This window comes from Stylophora pistillata, chromosome 7 (assembly GCF_964205215.1).
Source record: "Stylophora pistillata chromosome 7, jaStyPist1.2, whole genome shotgun sequence".
NCBI lineage: Eukaryota > Metazoa > Cnidaria > Anthozoa > Scleractinia > Pocilloporidae > Stylophora > Stylophora pistillata.
In genome coordinates, this window is record NC_142525.1 from 23,623,687 (window position 1) to 23,645,716 (window position 22,030).

General features: G+C 39.1%; 2 protein-coding genes across 2 annotated transcripts in view; one reads left to right on the plus strand and one right to left on the minus strand.

Moving 5' to 3' along the window:
- The window catches only part of LOC111339840 (uncharacterized), a 72,850-nt gene that overhangs the window by 15,999 nt on the left and 34,821 nt on the right, over nucleotides 1–22,030 (plus strand). Inside the window, exons 22-37 of the mRNA XM_088728981.1 lie at nucleotides 888–1,053; nucleotides 1,943–2,083; nucleotides 2,563–2,685; nucleotides 2,759–2,886; nucleotides 3,445–3,529; nucleotides 3,722–3,871; nucleotides 17,038–17,099; nucleotides 17,220–17,439; nucleotides 17,889–18,042; nucleotides 18,970–19,133; nucleotides 19,576–19,776; nucleotides 20,088–20,153; nucleotides 20,311–20,454; nucleotides 20,906–21,041; nucleotides 21,685–21,828; nucleotides 21,923–22,030. The exon at nucleotides 21,923–22,030 is cut by the window's right edge and continues 44 nt beyond it. Of these exons, the coding sequence (XP_088585107.1) occupies nucleotides 888–1,053; nucleotides 1,943–2,083; nucleotides 2,563–2,685; nucleotides 2,759–2,886; nucleotides 3,445–3,529; nucleotides 3,722–3,871; nucleotides 17,038–17,099; nucleotides 17,220–17,439; nucleotides 17,889–18,042; nucleotides 18,970–19,133; nucleotides 19,576–19,776; nucleotides 20,088–20,153; nucleotides 20,311–20,454; nucleotides 20,906–21,041; nucleotides 21,685–21,828; nucleotides 21,923–22,030 (2,192 nt within the window). The remainder of the gene's footprint in view (nucleotides 1–887; nucleotides 1,054–1,942; nucleotides 2,084–2,562; nucleotides 2,686–2,758; nucleotides 2,887–3,444; nucleotides 3,530–3,721; nucleotides 3,872–17,037; nucleotides 17,100–17,219; nucleotides 17,440–17,888; nucleotides 18,043–18,969; nucleotides 19,134–19,575; nucleotides 19,777–20,087; nucleotides 20,154–20,310; nucleotides 20,455–20,905; nucleotides 21,042–21,684; nucleotides 21,829–21,922) is intronic.
- Nucleotides 4,888–16,345, minus strand: LOC148727170 (uncharacterized). The gene is made up of 3 exons (XM_088728983.1): nucleotides 16,246–16,345; nucleotides 6,180–9,150; nucleotides 4,888–5,853 (listed from the first exon to the last, which is right to left on the minus strand). Exon 2 carries the CDS (start codon nucleotides 9,146–9,148, stop codon nucleotides 6,188–6,190), a length of 2,961 nt encoding a protein of 986 aa, XP_088585109.1. The 5' UTR covers nucleotides 9,149–9,150; nucleotides 16,246–16,345; the 3' UTR covers nucleotides 4,888–5,853; nucleotides 6,180–6,187.

Sequence of the window (22,030 nt, forward strand, 5' to 3'; positions counted from 1 at the left end):
CCTTGTATGTGATAAAAAAAAAAAAAAAAAATTGTGGGACGTTAAAGTACCCACACACTGTTCGAAAAGAGTAGGGCACCTAGTGCCCGGTGTTGTGGTCTATCTTTGTGTAGTGTCTATCAAATTGATGGGGGGTACTGCACCTTTGAATATTGTGTAGAAAGGGCGCAATATAAATAAGGAATTCATTCATTCGGATATATCAACAAAGTTGAAATGGTAAATTGGCCACCGTAACGATTACAAAAGCGGACGCTTCGAGCGTTAGCCCTTCGTCGGAGCGAATAGAGGAATTGTGGGTTGTGTGTACTTTTAAAGGCAGAAAATGGAGCTACGTTATTGGTGGGAACATGGCAACGAGAAAAACAAGAATAAATTAGTGGAATGAAAAGCATCGAAACCAGTCGCTAGGCATTTTAATTTACCTAATCATTCTAAGCAACATATGGCAAGCTGCGGTCTTTCCTTACACTTAGGTAACACGGAAAGCCGTAAAAATCTTGAACAAAAGCTCATCTTTCAAATCGGCAGTCTAAATCCCACAGGGATCAACGCACGCTTTTCATACCACTAGTTTATTCTTGTTTTTCTCGTTGCCATGTTCCCACCAATAACGTAGCTCCATTTTCTGCCTTTAAAAGCACACACAAGCAACAATTTTTCTATTCGCTCCGACGAAGGGCTAACGCTCGAAACGTCAGCTTTTGTAATCGTTACGGTGGCCAATTTACCATTTCAACTTTGTTGATATATCCAAATTATTTCGTTACCCCCACCGACGCAGCCCCAAACAGTTTCTTTAGAAACTATCAGCCTTAATTAATTAATTAATTCATTCATTCATTTTGTAAATCAAGTCACTAATTTATGACTTTGTCTGTTCTCAGGTCCAACCGCAGCTCAGCGGCTGCTTCCACACTCAGTACTAGTGGAGCCATGGGACTGTCAGAAAAGACTTTCCTTAACCCTAAGAAAATGACAGCTTCTAAGGAAGTGAGGGATGAAAAAGGACCATCCTTGGATGATTTCGACAAAGAGATAGAGATTTATCAGGTATTTAAAAGTAAAATCAACAACCTTCGGGTTAAGATCATGGAGATATGCTGCATCGAAACTATGGAACGCTTTACCGGACGAGTCTCGAAAGATACAAACATTTACTAGTTTTAAAAATTACTTAAAACCATTAGATCTCACGGGACTCTAGCGCGGTGAGGATCTATCTTTAATTATATTTCCTGTTTTTAATGATTACATTTTACATTTTATATATTCAACTCGGTGACTACATTATTAAATTCTTTTATTTCAATATTAGCTAGTTCTTAATTCTTAATTTATTTAAATTTATGTACCTCCACAAGGCTTTATAATTTCCTTTTCTCTTTTTATTTCGTGGCGTACCTGTAAACTAGCTTTTAGCTAAGCGTTCTGACCACGTTAAATAAATTGATTGATTGATTGATTGATTTAATATCAGAATTTTATATCACTTAGATATTCTCTTCGATATAAGGGGTTAAAAAATTAAGTTTGCTTAACGTAACAGTTAGGTGTTCAAGTCTTGTTCATTGTTGTCAGATGAGATTATTTGAAAAGCAATGATTTCTTTATCGTACCCCTAACAGGATCGACTCTTTGTGACAGTTACTCTCAAAAGATATACAACTACTACCATAACACAAACAATATCAGATTGGTACTTTGAATAGATAAAGATCAGATTAAATTTTGCAAATAGATTCGAAACAGAAAAGCTGCGATCAGTAGCAGGGAAGCGAAACAATGATAAAAGCTGACCTTAGAGGGTGACCATTCATGAAACCTTTGAAGCTATTCACCTCCCAGCCATTCCCCCTTTTGATTTTACGTAAAACATAAAAGGAAAAATAAACTCGAGGTTTTAATTTATTGCGACACTTAAATTTTATAATTTTTGCAGACGGCCAGAGACGAGATATACAATCTGCAGGACTGGTGTGATGTAGGTTGGATGAGAGTGAACATGAGACCAATCAAACAAGTACTTGGCACTTATGCCAGCAAGTGGATGTTTGTTTACACCAAGTACCTTTCTGATCAGGTAATATTTAACAATTATTCGCCGAAGGCGAGGTGAATTTCGTCGAATAATCCTTGAGACGAAGTCGAGGGGATTATTCGACAATATTCACCGAACCTGAGGGGAATAATTGTTTTAGTATAATTTCAGAGCTGAACAACAAAGAAATTTCTAAAATCATAACATTTTAGTAACATTTATTAACATTTTTATTTTAACATTTTATATAAACCGCGTGGAGCGCTTTATAGAGCGTCATATAAGAAACCGCTCGACCAATCAGATTGCTGGAAACTCTTTGCTCAGCTCTGAAATTATACTAAAAACAGTTATCTAATGACAAGTTTGAGTGTCAGGAAAAGCGCCATTCTGTGGTCTCAGCAGTGAAACGATTGTCTTACATTATTTTAAGTTCTTGTCCAATGAATTTCATGTTCGTAGTTTGAATTTCATTGGGATAGGCGTTTCACATTTATCTGCCCTTGCTGTTCTATTTGTAGGTGTCTTCCACGTTAAATGATCTTGATTCCTTCCTGAAACGCATTGAACCTGGAATAGAGGCGATTACGGGAGAAGAGCAAGACATTACTTCGTTTATGCGTCTCATGAGAGTTTTTAATGAGGTAGGCTCATAATTGTATATCAGGTTCAATGTCTATGCCAAGAGTATAACTTGGTCTCGTGTGGGTTTTATAGGTGAGTACCCAGCAAGCAGAGATGGACAGCAAGTTTGTAGCAATGAAAAGAACCATTACTCTGTTAGAAAAATACGATCAGAAACTTCCAGACATGACTCAAAAGTTCTACGCTGCAGCACCACAAAGGTACGTACTGCTTTACACTGGTAAACAGTTCTCAAATGATTAAAAAAATATTTTTAAAACCAAACATATCGGCTAAGAACTCTAACCTTTATCGGGGGAAAGTGATATAGAAAAACTTACATAAAGCACGAGTTGTATAGAGAAATGAAAATTTAAAGAATTGTTATCAAGTATAATTAAGTCTTGTCCTTTAGTCCCTAAGTCAAATACTCTTGTGGCAAATGAATGTCATCCTCTCGATTGAGCGGATTTCTGCGTCAGGACCGCAAATTTGCACTTGTGCATGGGATCTAGTTTTCCCGGAGACCAAGCATCTTTTAAACAGCGATTCAATTCATTAGTAAAAGCAGTTCCAAGATATGAAATGCAGAAGGGCGCTCAGGGGATTTGAGCTTCTTTAAAACGTTGAACTTTCCCCAGATTTTCCTGCGTGTTTTATTTTACCCCTCAAAGACAACAGTGCATGTTGTTCTGATGAGAAGGCCTGAGTCTTCAAATTGAGCTTCATTATTATTTTGTGATTGCGAATATTTATGAAAGATATTGGTTTTCACACAGGTGGAATAACTTGAAGATGAAAGTAAATCAAGCTAAACAACGCCTGGGACCAAGAATACAGGCTGAAGCCTCTAGTGTCACACAGGTACCCAAAATCGTCAGAAGTATGCTCTTCATAGCGCGTTCTTTCATTGTAAATGTAATAGTTTAGAGATCCACTTCCGTTTCAAAGTTGCTGATAAAAGAGTGTTATGAAGGGAAGCGCAGAGAACTGCAAACAAAATCTGAAACTCAAATTACCGGTTAATTATATGCTTTTATTTTATACACTTTATAGGAGCTTAGAGTATTTGGTGATCGATGTGAATCTCTGGCCAGAGAGTTTTCTGATTCAGAGGCATTCAATAGAAAGTGTCCAATTTACACTGCTTTCACCGTTATGGACACGTTTGCCAGAAGGCTCGAGGTTATGGAGAGCGAGGCGCAGGTGAGTCCTAGACTTCTTATTTGTATTGGTTGCAAGTGGAATTTTCCAAGCTACGTTAGTAACAGAGTGGTAGTTTTCTGATACCTGATGCTTGCTTTAAAACCGTGGATGAATACGGTTATTGTTGTTAAAGCCTCACCTGTTAAAGGGAACGTACAACATGGCGCACAAAGCGGTATACCGCGCCTACAGTTGGTTAGGTCATGTTGTAGAGCACAGGACTGTCGTGCGGGAGGTCGAGGGTTCAAGCCCCAGACTGGACCAACACTCAGTCTTTAAAAATTTTTAAAAATTCCAGTCGTCTCGGAAGAGGATGATAAACCGCAGGCCACGTCTCTTGCATCTCTCTGTGCTGGTTAACAGGGAACGTTAAAGAATCATTGCACTTCTCACAAAAAGTGTAGGAAACGCAGTTCCCAGTGCTGTGATGTGGTCTTCTTTCTATAGATTCTTAAAACTGGAGGCGCTAGTATATATGTATATATATGCGAGGCTCACTAGTTTCTAGTTTGAGCACTGTGGCTTGGCATAAATGGTACCACAAATGTGGAATCATTTGGGGTAGTTTTATAGCTTCACCCCCATCCTAGAATCAGCACTGCACTGACACACACACACACACACACACACACACACACACACACACACACACACACACACAGTAGTAATGATGAGTTGAAGAGATGTTAACTCGATTGCATTTACATTACAGTTCTGTTTCGAGATGTTCTCTCTTCGAATGTTAAAAACAAAAAGGCCTTATGCGAGCATGCAGTTGCCAGCTCGTTTCTTTTGTTCAATTTACATAGATCCGGTTTCCGTATAATGAAGTACTTTTCGGTTGAACAAAGGTGATATTTCTTTGAGATGTTAGTGTACATATTGGCATGAACGATTACTTTCCAGGACAATGTGTATTCCGCGGCTCGCAGGTTGCCAGAGACTATTTTTATTTTGTAACTGACTTTCCCTTCCCTTCCCTTCCCTTCCAACAAAATGTCCAACGATTTGTCTCATTTTTTTTTTTTACAAACGTTTCTTTATTGTACTCATACAGTAGGTAAACAGTCTAGTTGAAGTGACTAAATAAAATCACTCGGCTCCAACTTCCTCGCTGTTTCTGAGCTCCTTTCGATGCTTTGTAGCATGCACAATTTGAAGCTGGTCAGTAATACAAATTAAAAAAAAATTCTCGTCTTGCCGATTAGTTTAAACAGCATCCTAGAAATAGGTCGAAATGCTAATACAAAAACACACTTTATCACATTCAAACGTAACGGAGAAAAAATTTAATCCCAAGACTAACTTCTGGCCATAAAGGTAAAAAATCTGTTATTTTTCCGGAAATTAAAATAACTTTTGTTGAGCAATGACAAGGTAAAATTCCTGGAACCGTTAACCACAATTTCCATCCGACATAAACTAAGATAATCGAGCAATCGGACTACTGATTATTCTCCAAGTTCAGTGGAAATTCTCTCTACATGCATATGGCTGTAATAGCGTTAAATCACTCAAGAGAAAAAAACTGATTGAGAAAAAAAGTCTGTAAAAAAACTCTGGAAATGTTTTGAAGACGTTTCAACTTCGACGTAAATTTTACGCCCGAAATCTTGTTAATAGATTACTACTGAATTCATGTCCGATAAAAAAGTAACTTTATATAGCTAATCGTGATAATTTCAAAACGTCTCATGAAAAAATTATGTATAGGAATTAGTTTGAGCAAAATATCAACGATCGAAGCACCTAAAAGTTCTTCTCCTTATAAGTGTCCAAAAATCTACAAGCTCGTAAGAGCAGTTCAGACAAATGAAAAGTCAACTTTTCGAGTCAATGAAAATCCTTATTGGCTCACGTTGAATTTGACATCGGCCGTCATGTGGTTCTCCCTGCTTTGCAAACAAGTCTCTGGACAAAGATGTCATCAACGTTAATGGGTAACTGCAGACTTCCCAAGATTTCAATACTCACTGCCTCAGCTGTAAAATAAAAGAATCTACATTTAGAGAAGATCGTTGAGTTGCTAAAACAGTTTTCCTAAGATATGAAAAGATTAACTGCACAACAAGATTTTCATATAGGATATTTCCTTTTTTTACTCTTTTCTTAAAAGGTTGTTGTCATCGTAGATTTGTCCACTCTATTGTATTGCATCTCAATTTGCTGGAGCGAAAGAAAGTAATTTTTAATCCGGTTAAAATAGTAGCAAAAGTATCATTGCTCAAACATAAACAATTAATTATGATTTAAAGTTAATTTTTCAACTTTATGGGGAGCAAAAATTATGAACAGAACTGTTACTTGCTTCAGCATCTAAATGTCCTTGAAATCCAGGCTGACGTCATCACCAATGAGTACAAATGGTGCCCAGTACTTCACCTCCTTGAACACTTTAATTTCTTTCATGCACTTTATGGCGTGATTGAGAGCTTCACTTGTCCTCTTTCCTTTAGCAAGCGCATCGTAGAAGAAACTCATGAACTCCAGGGTTCCCTCGTCGTCAATCGCCCACAAGGTTACCACAACAGATCTAGCACCAGCACCCAAAAGTGCTCGCGCGATGCTTACCACACCCTCAGCCATAACCTCCCCACGAGCGGTGTGACAACAACTTAATACAACAAGTCGTGCTCGCAGCCCAGATTCTACCACATCTTTCATCTTCATTAAGTAGTCTTTCTCTTGAGGTTGTGGGTTTTCTCTTTTGGTGTTTGGTGCCAGGAAAATTTCCCCAGTCTCCATTTTACCATGCGCTGCAATGTGTACTAACGCCACCGATGACAGTCGCTTTAACACTTCATCTTTTGTTGCCATTTCTCCAGTGAGAGGGGCGATATTTAGGATACGTCCGATCATCTCCACCTCTTTCCGTGCTCCTGGAAGTTGCTGCAAACGTCTTCCCTGATAGATGATATCTTTGAAACATGGGTCACCAACAAGCAATGTGCCAGTCGTCATGTGGAATTGAGCTGGGCAATCATGAATCAATTGCAAGGTCGTCAAGGACGGAAGCACACGAATTCTGAAAGAATCACTGAGATAAGTTGACTTCGAGTCCTCCAATGCTACATAAGGTACAAGACAAAATGGCCCCTCAGGAACAAATGTAAGCTCTTTACCTTCGATCAAATCAGCAATGGGAGTAACGATGATGTCATAAAGCTTCTGTAAAGCCCTAGATTTCGAGTACCACACATTAATTGGGATTACATCGTTTGCCACTTCCTCCCGTTTCGGCGAATCAAGCGAAGGATTTTCGCATGTAACAGTAGCTCTTGCACCAATCTCCTCAAGAGCGATTTTGTTCAGGTGCTTAATAAAAAAGTTCAATTCATCCTCATACTTGAAATTATTTACATGTACCTTTCTCATCTGGATATTATCTTTGGTGAGGAGAACCCAGAAGTAAACGTAAGGACCATTTGTAGCTATGAAAACTGTGCTTGATGGAACACAACTCAGAGAAACACACGAAGTGCTGTTCGTTAAAGAATCACTAGACTGATATCTTGTGCTCATGAGATCTCTTAGAGATTGAGCACGTCCTTTTTCTGCGGCAAGAAGAGCCTCTATGACGTTACCTTGCTTTAGATTTGTACGCCACAAACCTTTGTACGCCGTTTGGTGTTGATTACGATAACAAATCTTCCACTCATCGTTGAGTTGAAGACTGGCCCTGATATCATCACACACCTCTACACTCGACTGAAAGCAGACAAACGCCTTCGAAACATTTCCTAGGCACTCAAAACTTATACCAAGCGAACAGAGTGAGCATGCCTCTCCCGTCTTGTCTCCTACTTCTTTAGCAATTTCAAGATGGCGTTCATTACACTCGATGGCTGCTTTAAACTCTCGCTGACTGAGACGAATGCTACCAAGAAGGCAATAGCTTTTTCCCTCTCCGGCCTTGTCACCCACTTCTTTAGCAATTTCTAGATGACGTTGATGGTACTCGATTGCTGTTTTGAACTGTCCTAGACTGCGATAAGCGATGCCGAGACTGCCATAACCTTTTCCCTCTCCGGCCTTGTCTCCTACTTCTTTAGCAATTTCTAGATGACGTTGATGGTACCCGATTGCTGTTTTGAACTGTCCCAGAACGTGATAAGCGTTTCCGAGATTGCCATAACCTCTTCCCTCTCTGGCTTTGTCTCCCACTTCTTTAGCAATTTCTAGATGGCGTTGATAGTATCCGATTGCTGTTTTGAACTGTCCTAGACCTTGATAAGCGTTGCCGAGATTGCCGTAACTTCCTCCTTCTCCGGCCTTGTCTCCCACTTCTTTAGCAATTTCTAGATGACGTTGGTGGTACCCAATTGCCGTTTTGAACTGTCGTAGACCTTGATAAGCGTTGCCCAGATTGCCATAACTGATTCCCTCTCCGGCCTTGTCTCCCACTTCTTTTGCAATTTCTAGGTGACGTTGATGGTAACTGATTGCTGTTTTGAACTGTCCTAGACCTTGGTAAGCGTTGCCGAGATTAGCATAGCTTCTTCCCTCTCCGGCCTTTTCTCCCACTTCTTTAGCAATTTCTAGATGACGTTGATGGTACCCGATTGCAGTTTTGAACTGTCCTAGACCTTGATAAGCGTTGCCGAGATTGCCATAACTTCTTCCTTCTCCGGCCTTGTCACCCATTTCTTTAGCAATTTCTAGATGACGTTGATGGTATCCGATTGCTGTTTTGAACTGTCCTAGACCTTGATAAGCGTTGCCGAGGTTGCCATAACTTCTTGCCTCTCCGGCCTTGTGTCCCACTTGTTTAGCAATTTCTAGATGACGTTGATGGTATCCGATTGCTGTTTTGAACAGTCCAAGACTGCGATAAGCGTTGCCGAGGTTGCCATAACTTCCTGCCTCTCCGTCCTTGTCTCCCACCTCTTTAGCAATTTCTAGATGACGTTGATGGTACCCGATTGCTGTTTTGAACTGTCCTAGACCTTGATAAGCGTTGCCTAGATTGCCATAACCTCTTCCCTCTCCGGCCTTGTCTCCCACTTCTTTAACAATTTGTAAATGACGTTGATGGTACCCGATTGCAGTTTTGAACTGGCCTAGACCTTGATAAGCGTTACCGAGGTTGCCATAACTTCTTGCCTCTCCGGCCTTGTCTCCCACTTCTTTAGCAATTTCTAGGTGATGTTGATGGTACTCAATTGCGGTTTTGTATTGTCCAAGACTGTCATAAGCGATGCCGAGATTGCTATAACTCTGAAGCTCGTTTCTCACCCCTAATTCTTCTTCCGTAGTTGGGAGGTCACTTTCAGCCATAGCTGGAAATAAAATAGAATTGATTGTACTGCGCTAGAAAACATGGTTAAAAATCAAAAGAGGAGAGTCAAACAAGAGTAATTTGAAGAGAACGTCGTACCCTTATATATTCAATTATAAGGAAAAGACGAGAATCTCAACGTTTCCTCCGTCACGCTATTGTTGCAGAGTGACAGACAACTGAGTTCTGCGAGATGTGTCTTGTTTATTTACTTGTTATTTTACTTTTATTTGGTCGTTTGTTTGTTGTCGTCAACTTATCTGATCACCCAAGGCTCTCCGCAATTAAAATGCTCATGTTCTCATTAAAAACCTAGTTCTACCTAGTTGGCATGGAAAAGCACAGAAAGAAAGACTCTTTTTTTCTCTTCGTACCTTCACCTTATCACGTGAGGGGCAGGCAGCATTGGCGAAACTTACTCAAACCCGAAACGCAACTTATGGTTTACGTGACCGTCACGATTTCTGCCAACACCTTGCGAGCCTTTTACGTAAAAAAAACGCGTTTATATGCAGTCATCCAGAAACACTTAACGACCAAAGGAAGTGAGTGTGAGATCTTACTTTTTCATAAAGTGTATGTGCAAAATTTCCCACAAAGCTATCGAAAATCCCACAAATATTCTTCTGAAGGAATTGAGAAAATATGAATAACTGGAAATAGCTGGCTCTTTACCAACTTTGTTGGGGAAAATTTCGCCTTTTCATTTCGAATTCATTTTGATCCAAAGGCACTGAATAATAGTATATTTTTCGGGACTGGGGAAATATTTCTAGTTGTACCTTCCATCAGTACCCTTGCTATCAAGAAATATTATCAACTACGAACTAAAGCCAAATTGGGAACCGCGCGTTAAAGTTAGACTCCTGCATAGCTTAATCTTGTAGGCCAATTGAGGGACTTTTATTGCCAGAACATAGAAGCATTTGGCGGAGGAAGCAAACTACAACTGAAAAAACCTTCTGTGATATCGCAAACCTAGGGAGAACTTTGAAAATATTTATAAAAACATGGTTGTGAATGCTGTTGAATTTTGAAGGAGATAGTTTTGAAATTTCTGTTAGCTGGTGAGGCGGTCTCGTCTTTCAGAACCAGATTCTGCACCATCATCAGCATTCACTGAGCCCACGTTTTTACCTTTCAGCGTACGATGTAAACAAACAAGCTTATGTGCCAATTTAGTCCGTTACTTAGCGAAAGGTATATCTACTAAAACCGAACTCCAACTGAAAACCAGTGAGAAATAGCATGACTAACCGCCTTTTGGATACGCAGTTCGTATTGTTAGGCAAAAATTCAGTTACTGTTGCAGACCATATTAATAGCGGGCTAGGTTCGAATGATGTGGGCAAGCCTTCAAAGGAAAAACCAAAATAATTAATGGTGATGTTGGCGAGGTTTCGTTTCTATACGTGATCAAGATTTAGCGGATTAAGAAAAGGTGAACGTGAATCGAAGGATGGACGAAGTGAATTTTACATCTATACTTATATCTCGGATAGATGATTACGTCATTATCTGAGTTAAAAAACCAAAGTAATTAATCGTGACGTTGGCGTGGTTTCGTTTTCATACGCGATCAAGAATTTGTAGTCATTGTGGTTTCTGGGGTAAAAATTTCACTTTTTTTTTGGCTTTTTTATCACGTTATTCAAATATCCCTTCTGCTTCTTTGTTGATCTAAAGTTGTGGGACCCGCGAGCGAGCAAGATTTGGCGAATCCTGTGCTCTGATCGGCTACCCGAGAGGACAAAATGTAATATATTTTGATTCCTACTTAAATCATGCAGAAAAAAAATTTTCTTGTAACCGGTTAAATACCTCGTGTAGTGTCGTAACCAGACAAATATTTTTGTCACATGAATCAAGGATTATTTTTGGCAGTTTTGACTACAACGGAGTCACAGATACGTCTCTTGTAAAAACAAAGGAAATCACATCTCGCAGTATCACTTGGTAATTCCATGGTGCAGGTAAATATCTGTTTTCTCATGCAATAAATCCTATATTGACCGAGGTTTCGTCTCGGTTCTTAAAAAATGGAGAGAATAGACTTGGCCAATACACAGTCTTCTTAAGCTCACAATTGGTCAGTAATGCACATAAACGTGGTATTACACAGCGGCACGTGGATACGAATTTTGATTTGCCATCGAGTGTAAATCATATCCCTAACTCCTTCAAAGAGAAATTTTAAAGTGGAGTAATTAAAGTTGTATTCACAAGCGAACATATATTAAGAGCACTGAATGCAGAGATCTTCTGCGCCGAAAACTCAGCTCGCCCGAAAACCACTTTAACTTTGGACATAAAAATTTAACAATTTCTCATTATAAGAATTATTTCCTTCAAAACAACGTTCGTAGATGTAAACAAAAGCCTTGCAGGGAAAGTAAAACCGTTATGTTCATAAATCTGGTTTTGGTGACGACATTGACATCTTTGAATGACGGCTATAAATGGTACCCTGACTGTGTGCGATGAAGATGTCATGGTTTCCAAACAGAAAAAAATTCTGGTATGTCTTCAACAACTATATTACCGTTACTATTACTATAGATCAGGGATCTCGCGAAATCAAAACTGGTGCTGCGATCTATAGACATGGTGCATCTACGCAGGCATTTTGTATTTTTTCCCCTTTTTTTTTTAATCTCAGGTTTTGTTTCAAACTTCGTTTCATTTTCGAGAAATATTGGCTGGTTTTGACCTGGAAGGGAGCTATGATTAAATACAGCACGTGATCTAGCTTTGTCGCGTGCTCATCACGCGCTTCTGCCGCATAATGATCACGTAGAGTTAAAGCTTTATCTCCCAAGACCTAATTGTTAATACTCCCCTCATGCTGCTACATGTTTCCTTTTAAATTAGTTGCGTGAATTTGGTTTTAGATCAAGATAACAAGTTTTATTACACGACTCGGGCAGTCAGAGGGCCAATAACTAAAATCAACCAATCAATATGCTCTATTGCTGGTCAATATTCTCTCAGTATTGGACCGGGTACTGTCCCGAATGATACCGCACTTCCGTTCCCTTGAACCGTTTAGTCGTATAATAAATCTCTTATTAACCAAGCTCGCTCGGGACCGTACTGGAAGAATATCGGCCCTCGGTCTTTTTTTTACGGACCGAGCTGCGCTCGGATATTACAGGAGAAGTTACATGCGCGCGCAGACTATTCAGAGGTGAAGCAAACGAGAGAGACCAATAAAAATTTGCTATCGTAATATAAGTGAAATATTTTCAGATCTGACAACATTAAACTAGGAGAATTTACTGAAATTATATATACTTTTAATTCAGTTGTCAGGGGGGGTAGAAACATAGGATTACGCGCTACCATAAATAACATGAGCTCTAAACAGCTGTCATAAATTCCAAAATAAAAATGGATTTGTACCTGTTAAACTGTCATCCTCTGAATCTCTCTATTTTCCAATCGATGATTTCTACATGCTTGAGAATAGCAAGAATAAAAGTTTTGCTTTACAACAATTTTTATTCGTATTCATATTTTTCTGTGCGTTTCAAAAAAATTTGAAGCACGATAGCCTCTAGTTTACATCAAAATAATTGCTCGTATTCGTCTTCATTGGGGTTTCTGAGGTAAAAATTTCACTTTTATTGGCTTTATATCACGTTATTCACAAATATTCCTTCTGTTTCTTTGTTGTTCTAGGGGACAAAATTTGTTGTCTTGATCCCTGCTTAGATCACGCAGAAAAAAGAAAATGTCGTAACTAAACAAATATTTTGTCACATGAATAAAAGATTATTTTTGGCAGTTTTGGCTACAACGGAGTCACAGATAAGTCTTTAGTAAAAACAAACAAAATCACGACGAGACAAGCAGATTCATTTAGTAATTCCATGGGGCATGTAGATATTTGTTTTTTTTTTCATGTAATAAATCCTTTATTGACGAACGTCTCGGTTCTTAAAATGGGGCATGTAGATATTTTTTTTTATTTTTCATGTAATAAATCCTTTATTGACGAGGCTTTTGTCTCGGTTCTTAAAATAGAGTGAAGGTACCTTAGCCAACACGCAGCCTTCTTTAACTCACACTTGGTCAGTAATGCACATAAAGGTGGTGCTACGTAGCCGCACATAGATACGAATTTTGATTTACCATCAAGTGCAGATAATACCTCTAGTTTCTTTAGTTAAATTCGTATTAAAAAACGAACGTATATCATCTTGTTTATTATGTAGATCATGATATTGATTGCAAATTTGAATCAAAGGTAATTTTGAAACACATTTTTAGAGCACTGAATATAAAGATCTGCTGCACCGAAAACTCAGCTCGCCCAAAAACCACTTTAACTTTGGACAAAAGAATGTAACAATTTCTCATTACAAGGACTATTTCCTCTAAAACATCTTGAGTTCAGCCTTAGAAATGTTCGTTGATGTAAACAAAAGCCTTGCATGGAAAGTAAAACCGTCATGTTGATAAATCTGGGTCTGGTGACGACATTGACATCTTTACATGTAGAAATATAAATGGTACACTGACTGCGTGCGATGAAGATGTCATGGTTTCGAAACAGAAAAAAATGCTTGAATTTCATCGACAACTGCATTACCGTTATTATCATTATAGATCGTGAATGTCGCGAAATCAAAACTGTTGCCGCGATCTTTTAGACAGAAAGCAGAAACGTAGGCATTTTGTATTTTTTTTCTTCTCTTTAACCTGAAGGCTTTGTTTCACACTTCGTTTCATTTTCGAGAAATATTGGGTGATTTTGATGTCGACAAGAGCTAAAATAAATGAAGCGCGTAATATAGCTCTGTCACGTGCTCACACGCCATTCTGCCGCATACTGATCACGTGCAGTTCAAGCTTTTAACTCCCAAGATTTGATTGCTGATTCTTCCCTCTTGCCGCTACATGTTTCCTTTTAAATTACGTACGTGAATTTGGTTATAGATCAAGATAACAAGTTCTACCTGATAAGTTTGAGAATGCTCACTACCTGTGTGATGGATAATGTATGAATATTATAGGGAGAATTTACATGTTAATCATTTCTGAGAGTTAAGGGGTTAAGGAAATTAAAACGCGCGCAGACTTCGTTTTCGTGTACGAAATTGCTGTGCTATCTTAAGAAAGTCAATGTGCTTTTTCTTTGTTTTTCATTTTTTGCCTTTATTTTTTTCTACATTTTTCTGGATGACGATTGATTCATTCTGCGATTTAAATTCAGCTATTTCCCTTTCAGCGCAAAACACTCGCAATCCGTGAAATTCTTTTTCTCCCTAGAGCAGGACTTACATTGAATCGAAAAGGATGATTTTATACCGTGAGTTGTATTTCACCAATACAATTTCTCTTGGTCAGAGTAATTAACTCGATAAATCACTCGTTCGCTGCGCTCTCTCGTGAGATATCGAGATGATAACGAGAGATTAATTCCATATCCACAAGCCACCATGTATTATTTTGCTTACTATGTAAGCACGATAGGTCTTTATTGATAAGAAAGGCCACTTTATCAAGGAATGAAAATTTGCAATTTATTCATGAACCTGACAAAGTGGCGCGAAAGGTGAGTGACGTGTCAGCAGCTGATTGGCGATATCGATCAGTGCAGCTTACATGAAAGATATTTTTCCATCATCTTTCATGAAAATGCGTTACGTTTTTTCCAAATGTTACTTTTTCGCTTTCACCGTTACGACTTCATAAATGTTCTAAAAATAATAAGGGTGAACTTTTTTCTTGTAAATAACTCCCGCCAATCCTCCGCCAAATATGTTTGCAGTCAAAAGTGAAAAGTCTCCAGTGAAATTCAATGGCGCTGTAAATCTCATTCTAACACAATCAGTTTTGGAATGATAAAATCTGTTCTCTCCGAACATGAGAATGATACTGATTTACGAAATTAAAAATATGGGTTCGTTCGCACGTAATCGATTCTTGAGCAAGATTAAACAGACGTCCATCTATCTGATGTTTTCATTCGCTGACTGCCTCTCACATGGAAAGAGAATTTGGTGTTACATCAAAATACTTCCCTTACGAGATAACTTTCTCGGTTTTCAACGATTACAATTTTTTTGGCTGAATCAGTTGCATTGACATCTACTCTGTGAGAACAATCTACACGTGTTCTTTACTGGAGGGAGACGTAAAGCTAAACAACATCCTATCAACAATATAGTGGTCTTTTAGTATATTTTTTTCACAGTTTTTCCATCTTTCGATTAAGATGTGCTACATATTTCTAACTATCTTTCCTAACCCAAGAGAGCTTGCAATGAAACTCCAGTAAAGCTCTTTTCCAAAAAGGATAGTTCACTTCTCGTCGTAACTAAAGGAAAGGAGATTCAAATCGTTTCCGCTGAAGTTATTCAGTTGTTTTACTATCTGTGTATTCCTTGCATCTTAGAAACCCTCGGTGTATCTTACAGGAATTTTATGAATAAATTGTTACTGAACGAGTTGTCTGTAAGCTAGGACTGTGAAAAAGAAATCTGAGTCCCTCCCTCTCGTTGATCCCCCGAGATTTTTAATGCGTTGGGATGCAGTAAGCGAGGCCATATATTATGGTTCATATAAGATTAGCGGTGCACATGATACTGGAATCAGTAATGTTGTAGTTTCATAGCTCCTCGTGGGCACTGAGATAAATCAGCTACCTCAAAGTCTGTTATGATAATCTGAATGTCGGCATTGTCGTTTAAACTGGTATGATAATTTTTTTGGATTATCTTTTTTCATTTGTCACGATGGAGTTCGAATTTTACTCTCTTTCGTTAAGTATTTTCAGTCATGACACTTTCAACATATATGATGATTTTAGCAGTATGCAGCTTAGGATGATGTCTTGTATGTACCCAGGCTCATTTAAGAGAAAAAATCTATGGCTACATGAGGGAGAGTTTCAGATCGTAATATCTGAAAGTCTTAGATTCAAATCCTCGGAAGGAAAGGCAATGTTTTTCTTTCGCTCGCGTTAGTCACGAGTAATTAAGAACGATCTATTTTTCTCACTCTTTCGTATGTTTGCATATTTAGTCAATACCCGCCTACCTCATTCACTGCACTAGATTCTTATTAACTAATTCAGTTCTCACCTTACCTTCTGTAAAAGTGTGATTTGCCCCACAGGTGTGTAACAAAACGTTGTACTAGGTAACACCAGCAGTATCGAATAAGCTGAATATGAGCTCATCGAACTCGAAACAGAAAATTTTGTGTCATTAGTTTATTTCATGATACATGATTCTATTCTGTGACTTTGTTGTTTCACTATTTATACGCCAAGTTGGAACTGGGCGACGTAACATTTTTCAGCCTTTCACTTTCACTAATACTGATTATGACACAATAACATAAACATCCTACTTATTATTTGTTTATTTCGGTGTGGTGGTCGTTAAACTGCCGCCTGGTTAGGGTGTACAGCGCGGAACTGTTGTGCTGCAATATCTTCCAATAAATGCGGTTCAATACTAGTTATAACCAATGTCCTGCAATGCTGAAGGTTGAAGTTTCAAGCCCCTGACCAGACCAACACTCAGGGTCGTGAAATAACTGACCAAACCAACACTAAGGGTCATGAAATGACTGAGGAGATGATATCCGCAAATGGTTAGACATTCTAGTCCTCTCTGATAACGACGATAAACCGTAGGCCCGATTCCCGTATCTTCTCTGTACTGGTTCGCGCGGGACGTTAAAGAACCCAGTTGCTCTTTTCAAGGACAAGGAACGTAGCTTCCGGTGTTGTAGTCTGGCCTTGTCGGACTGTTTAAACGAGTGTCCATTTTTTTTTCAGCTTTAAAAGCTGAACTGGGCCAGCCTGTTTAAACATTTCAAATCTATAAGATATATGATTAAATAAACTAACGTGGCCCTTGTTTATGAACAGGACCTGATTGAGCTTCAAGAATTGTTTGAAAAGACTGTTGTTAACTTCTCTGTTCTTCCCCGGTAAGTTGCGTCAATAGCATGGCAGTTAATTTTTCAATCTGTGATTTATTCTTAAGAAACCCTTTTATTGCCATCATGCTCAACTAACAAGGACCAAACAAATAAACTCACCTTCCCCAGACTCCGCTCTGACTTGGAATGTTTACGCGAGGTTTGGAACACGTGGCGGGCAGTGCAGGAACAACACACGGAATGGAAACGAGGCCGTTGGCAGCGAATCAACACAAAGCTTATGAAGAAAGCCACTGAGGCGCAAATTGATGTCGTCACAGCTCTGCCGTTTGAGGCGCATGGGTGGGACGTGTTTGTTGGCATGCATCATGCTATCCTTGATATCCAGGTATTGAAGAAGCTCCCTCTAAGAACGTTAAGGGCTCGAAGCTTTTGAACTATGTATCTATGTGCTGTGCATCCCTGAAAAAAAATTGTCAGAATCGATTAGGTTGGATCTTTTGCCTTGATTCATGCGGCTGTGACCAAAAAATCAAATTCTTCTCGGAACGTCATGCGTGTTTAAAGAGTCACTTTCGCTAGTAAATGTAGTTGCTGGGTGAACTCGTATCAAGGGAACTTTTAGGAGCAAATTGTCATCGGTGACATCTTAGCAGTATTAAAGTGAAGTGCCCTCATTTTCCCACCGAAATAAAGGCGAAAAGCTAGCAATTCGTTATGAAAAGTTAAAACTGTGAAATGAAGCTATCTACGATGGGCTTAGATTTGATGTTGAAAATAAAGTTGGAAATTATCTTGCTCTAAGTGTAGAATTTCTCTTGTGCCTGTTTTTCTTAGGCTTGCCTACCAATCATTGATGATCTCAGTCGCTCAGCCATGCGGCCTCGTCACTGGAAGCAACTGTTACGAGTAACAGGAGGAGCTGTGCAGATCAGTAATGAAGGACTGACGAGAATGACCTTGGGACAGCTCCTGGAGCTGGGGCTACACAGTAAGGAGTTGTCAGAGAGCTGTTGACTATGATCTGACTGCTAGTACGACTACGAATACGAGTTTTGGCCGGGAGTAGAGAGGCACTAGTCCTTCGTAGTCGTCGTCAGCCGTGACGAATTTGTAACTTTAAGTGAACACGTTGTAACACACAAAAGCGTAGCTTTTTCAGAACTAGGAAAACACTTCACAAATCGACATAAGGCCTTGCTGAATATACAGCTGTACCTTCTCTGTGGTTTTTTTTATATTTCTGAAAAAGTTGTATCTGAAAAGACAAGTTTACGATATTTCCAGAAAATCTCGTAGTTAGTGACGGAAGAGCTATGACTTTTTCAGGGTTTGCGTGACTTGTCACGTCGCGAAGCATGCGCACTACCCCTAGGGAAGAAACTTCGTAGTTGTAGTTGTACTCGTAGTCAGATCTAAAACTCTTTACTTATTAGAGTGAAGTGATCTTTATTGATTCAAGGAATAGGTCATTGTTGGTGCATCGTGAAAAATAGATGTCAATGTTTAATCACAATCCCTTTCAATCTCTTCCATCTCTAGCCTTCCTTGTTCTTTCTAAGTTTTTTTAATGCTTTTTTGTCTTTTTCTTTCTTAATGAACCAATATTGTGTAGCCTTGCTATGTCCAAGAGTGTTTCTACATGTTGCAGAAATATTTCCAAATTTCCATGAACTTATTCTCTAAGAGAGAGCGCTAACATTAGAAATATAAAACAGTCTCTATCATCAGCACTATCCACTACTTAAGCAAACTGAATCAGTGCTTTGCTGCTATCATTTCATGCTTGTCTGTCAATGTTTTACTTTGTCTAACGATAACTTAAAACTCAGTTAGAATAATAGATTTCTGAGGTGTTTTGGCAGCCATTGAAAGAATTGAATTCAAAATGTATGTGTTTGTTTGTTGTTATTTGTAGACCATGCTGAAGAGGTTCGGTCCATAATTCAAAGGGCCGCAAAAGATGTGGCTATTGAGAGTTCACTGAAGACGTACGAGGAAGTCTGGCTGAGTAAGATCTTTGAGCTCAGGGTGCACACCAGGATGAAGGGCCCCTCATCGGCTGCTGCAGGCACTCAAGAGGTAAATATGGCGACGAAGCGCAGATCAGAGGGTCCTAGGCTCGACTCCACAGTGGTGACCCAGATGTTGTTTATCCTATGTTAGTTACAGATTTAGTGACGTTTTTCTTGATTTCTGTCTTTAGATTTGGTACTCTTTGCATAACAGAACAGAACTCTCCATTTTTGGGCGCGATTGCGTTGCTTTCTTCCATAAACTCCTTTGCAATTTTTTTTGGCATCTTGGAATGGAGATAGAATTCAAGGTTTCAGTTTGCGATGAGAATTCTGGAAAAGTAGAACTTCCTCTCTGTAAACAGAAACGAAAAAATATACCCAAAAGTTTGTTTTTATCGCTTCTTGTTCGCGGATAGGAACAGTATTTATAGCAGCAACAACGGCGGTTGAAAATTAATATTCAGTGTGAGCATTCATGTATGTTCGATGATGGATTGCTTCACCAGACACCTGGCAGCGAGTTCGGTAATGACTCAGAGATGAACATGCATGCTCCCCGCGGTCTGTCCAGTCGAGTATCAGTGACGAGTCACGGCAGCGGAGGAGGCTTCAGCGTCAAGGATGGAGCTGGTGGAAGCCACAAGACAAGGAGGACGTCTATTGCTGGATCAGCTACTTTCTCTCACTCCCTCGTGAATTTGACTCAGGTGACGATGCCAGGAAGATTTTAGTTTGTAGAAGACTTAGTAAGAGAGTCTGTGAGAGTCCCCATAAGGAGTGTAAGGGGGCGCTACAGTACACAAACAATCAAAGAAGAGTATTTTGAATCGTCCGCTGTAGTTTTAGTTTGTGCTTTCTCGGGACATACATTTAATCATTATCCACCTGCACTGAGTACAAAAGTCTTTTTACCTTTTTACAAATTTGAAAGGACCTTTATTTTGACTTAAGTTACAACCTGTTCAAAATGCAGTACTTCATAGTTTCTATTTCCTTACACCAAATGCGATCTCCACAGGACACAGGCCCAATTTGTTTACTGGATAAGTGTGAACCAGTTTTTGAAGAACTCGAGGATCATCAGGTATTTTGTGTATGGTGATATCTGTTCTACATTTTTCATGTAAACGGATGTTAGGTTACTGGTTGTCATCATCCAATTTAGAATTAGTGATTGGACTAAATCCCTTGACAGTGAAAGTATAAGAATAAGTGACATGTTTTTCTTCCGTTTTGTGCAGGTGGCCCTTCAGAGCATGCTCAGTGGTAGTGCCGCTGGCTCGTTTGCAGACGACATCATGAAATGGCAGAAGCGACTGCAGACAATAGAGGCTGTGTTGAGTGTTTGGCTTGAAGTACAGGAAAAGTGGATAGAACTTGAGGATGTAAGTATAAGTTTCTACGTATCAACTAACAAATTTTATTAACTCTGAATAGCATAAAACTAAGTGGGTAAATTCCTTTTTAATCGCCGTATTTTGCAACATTTGAAGTTTTGCAATAAAAGAGGCGTGTAATTCCTTAAAAGTGCCGTGTCCATCTGTTCTGTTGTAGGGCATGAATTAGGAATTAGGGCCACCTTTTAAAAAAAGAGTACTGAGAAAAGTTTTTTCCTGTCATATTGAATACAACTGCTAAAAGCAGCCCTGAATGGCACTTGTCTTCTTGATTTCTAGTCTTTTCAGGCCCCTTTACAGTTATAGGCTTCAGGCCTCGACGGAATTCAAATCCGTCACCCTTTTTTTCTGGCTTCTTTTCCGCAATTGCTTAAATGCAACTCGTCTCTTGTTAGCCAAGTGCCCAGTACACTTCTAACGTAGGTGTTTTTCCATGTAGGTCTTCTCCAGTTTGGATCTTCGCATTGCTATGCCTCATGAAACGAACCTGTTTTCTGCTGTGAATCGCGACTTCAGAATTTTGATGAAGGTCACTGAGAAAAATCCAAACGTGTTACAGGCGTGCTCAAGGATAAGTAAGTCAACGGCTGTAATAAATCGTTCCTCAGCCTGGTGGTAATACCATTGTTGCTACTTACACGTTTTTGTTCCCATGAGGTTAGATAGACTATGATCATTTATTGGTTACACATATCATAGGCAGATGGAATTCCAAACGACAAGAGGTTTTTAAGATAACAATTTCAGAAGTTGAGCAGTATCTTTCGCGAACAAACTTGGATTATTGTGCAAGTAAAGGTTAACCCGTTAGAGAGAATATTTGGTAGGTTCTTTCTACTTCAACCAGTTTTTCAAGCTTCCTTGTCAAATAATAATTTCTACTTCACTATGGATGTTTAGTGGAAGACAATAACAAATCTACGTATGGTGTACGATCCTCGCAGTAGAGAGCGCTATTTATGCAATAGCGAAAATCAGAGCTGAAAAAAAAAAAATCAGGCCTGTACGGGATTCGAACCACTGACCTCTGCGATACTGGTGGAGAATAACAAATCTGCTACAACCAAATTGTATCTCTTCCTCTTTCCCTCATGAAACTGTTTTTGCTATCCTTTTGGGAACAGTATGTATGATGTAAAGGCAAAAGTATTTTACACTGTAAGCGAAACACTCCTAACAACGTCGTATTGTTACTTCATATTTATTAATTTCCTACAGACATTCAAGCCAAACTAGAGAAGCTGAACATGAATCTTCAGCAGTGTTGGAAATCTCTTTTAAATCATCTTGAACGACGTCGCCAGAAATTTCCTCGCTTTTACTTCCTCTCTACTGAAGATGTACTTCATATTGTATGCAATGGTATGTCACTCTAAATCAGTTTCTTGCATCGTTTTGATTTAACATTAAGCGATTAAATTGTTCTTGTAATTTTTGTTACTCCTCTTTTTTCAAGGTTACGATCCAGGCCTCGTAAATCCATATTTGCCGAAAGTGTTGGAAAACCTTGGTGCCCTTGTTTACGAGGAGGTTGAAAACGAAGGACAAGTTTATTTTAGTATTA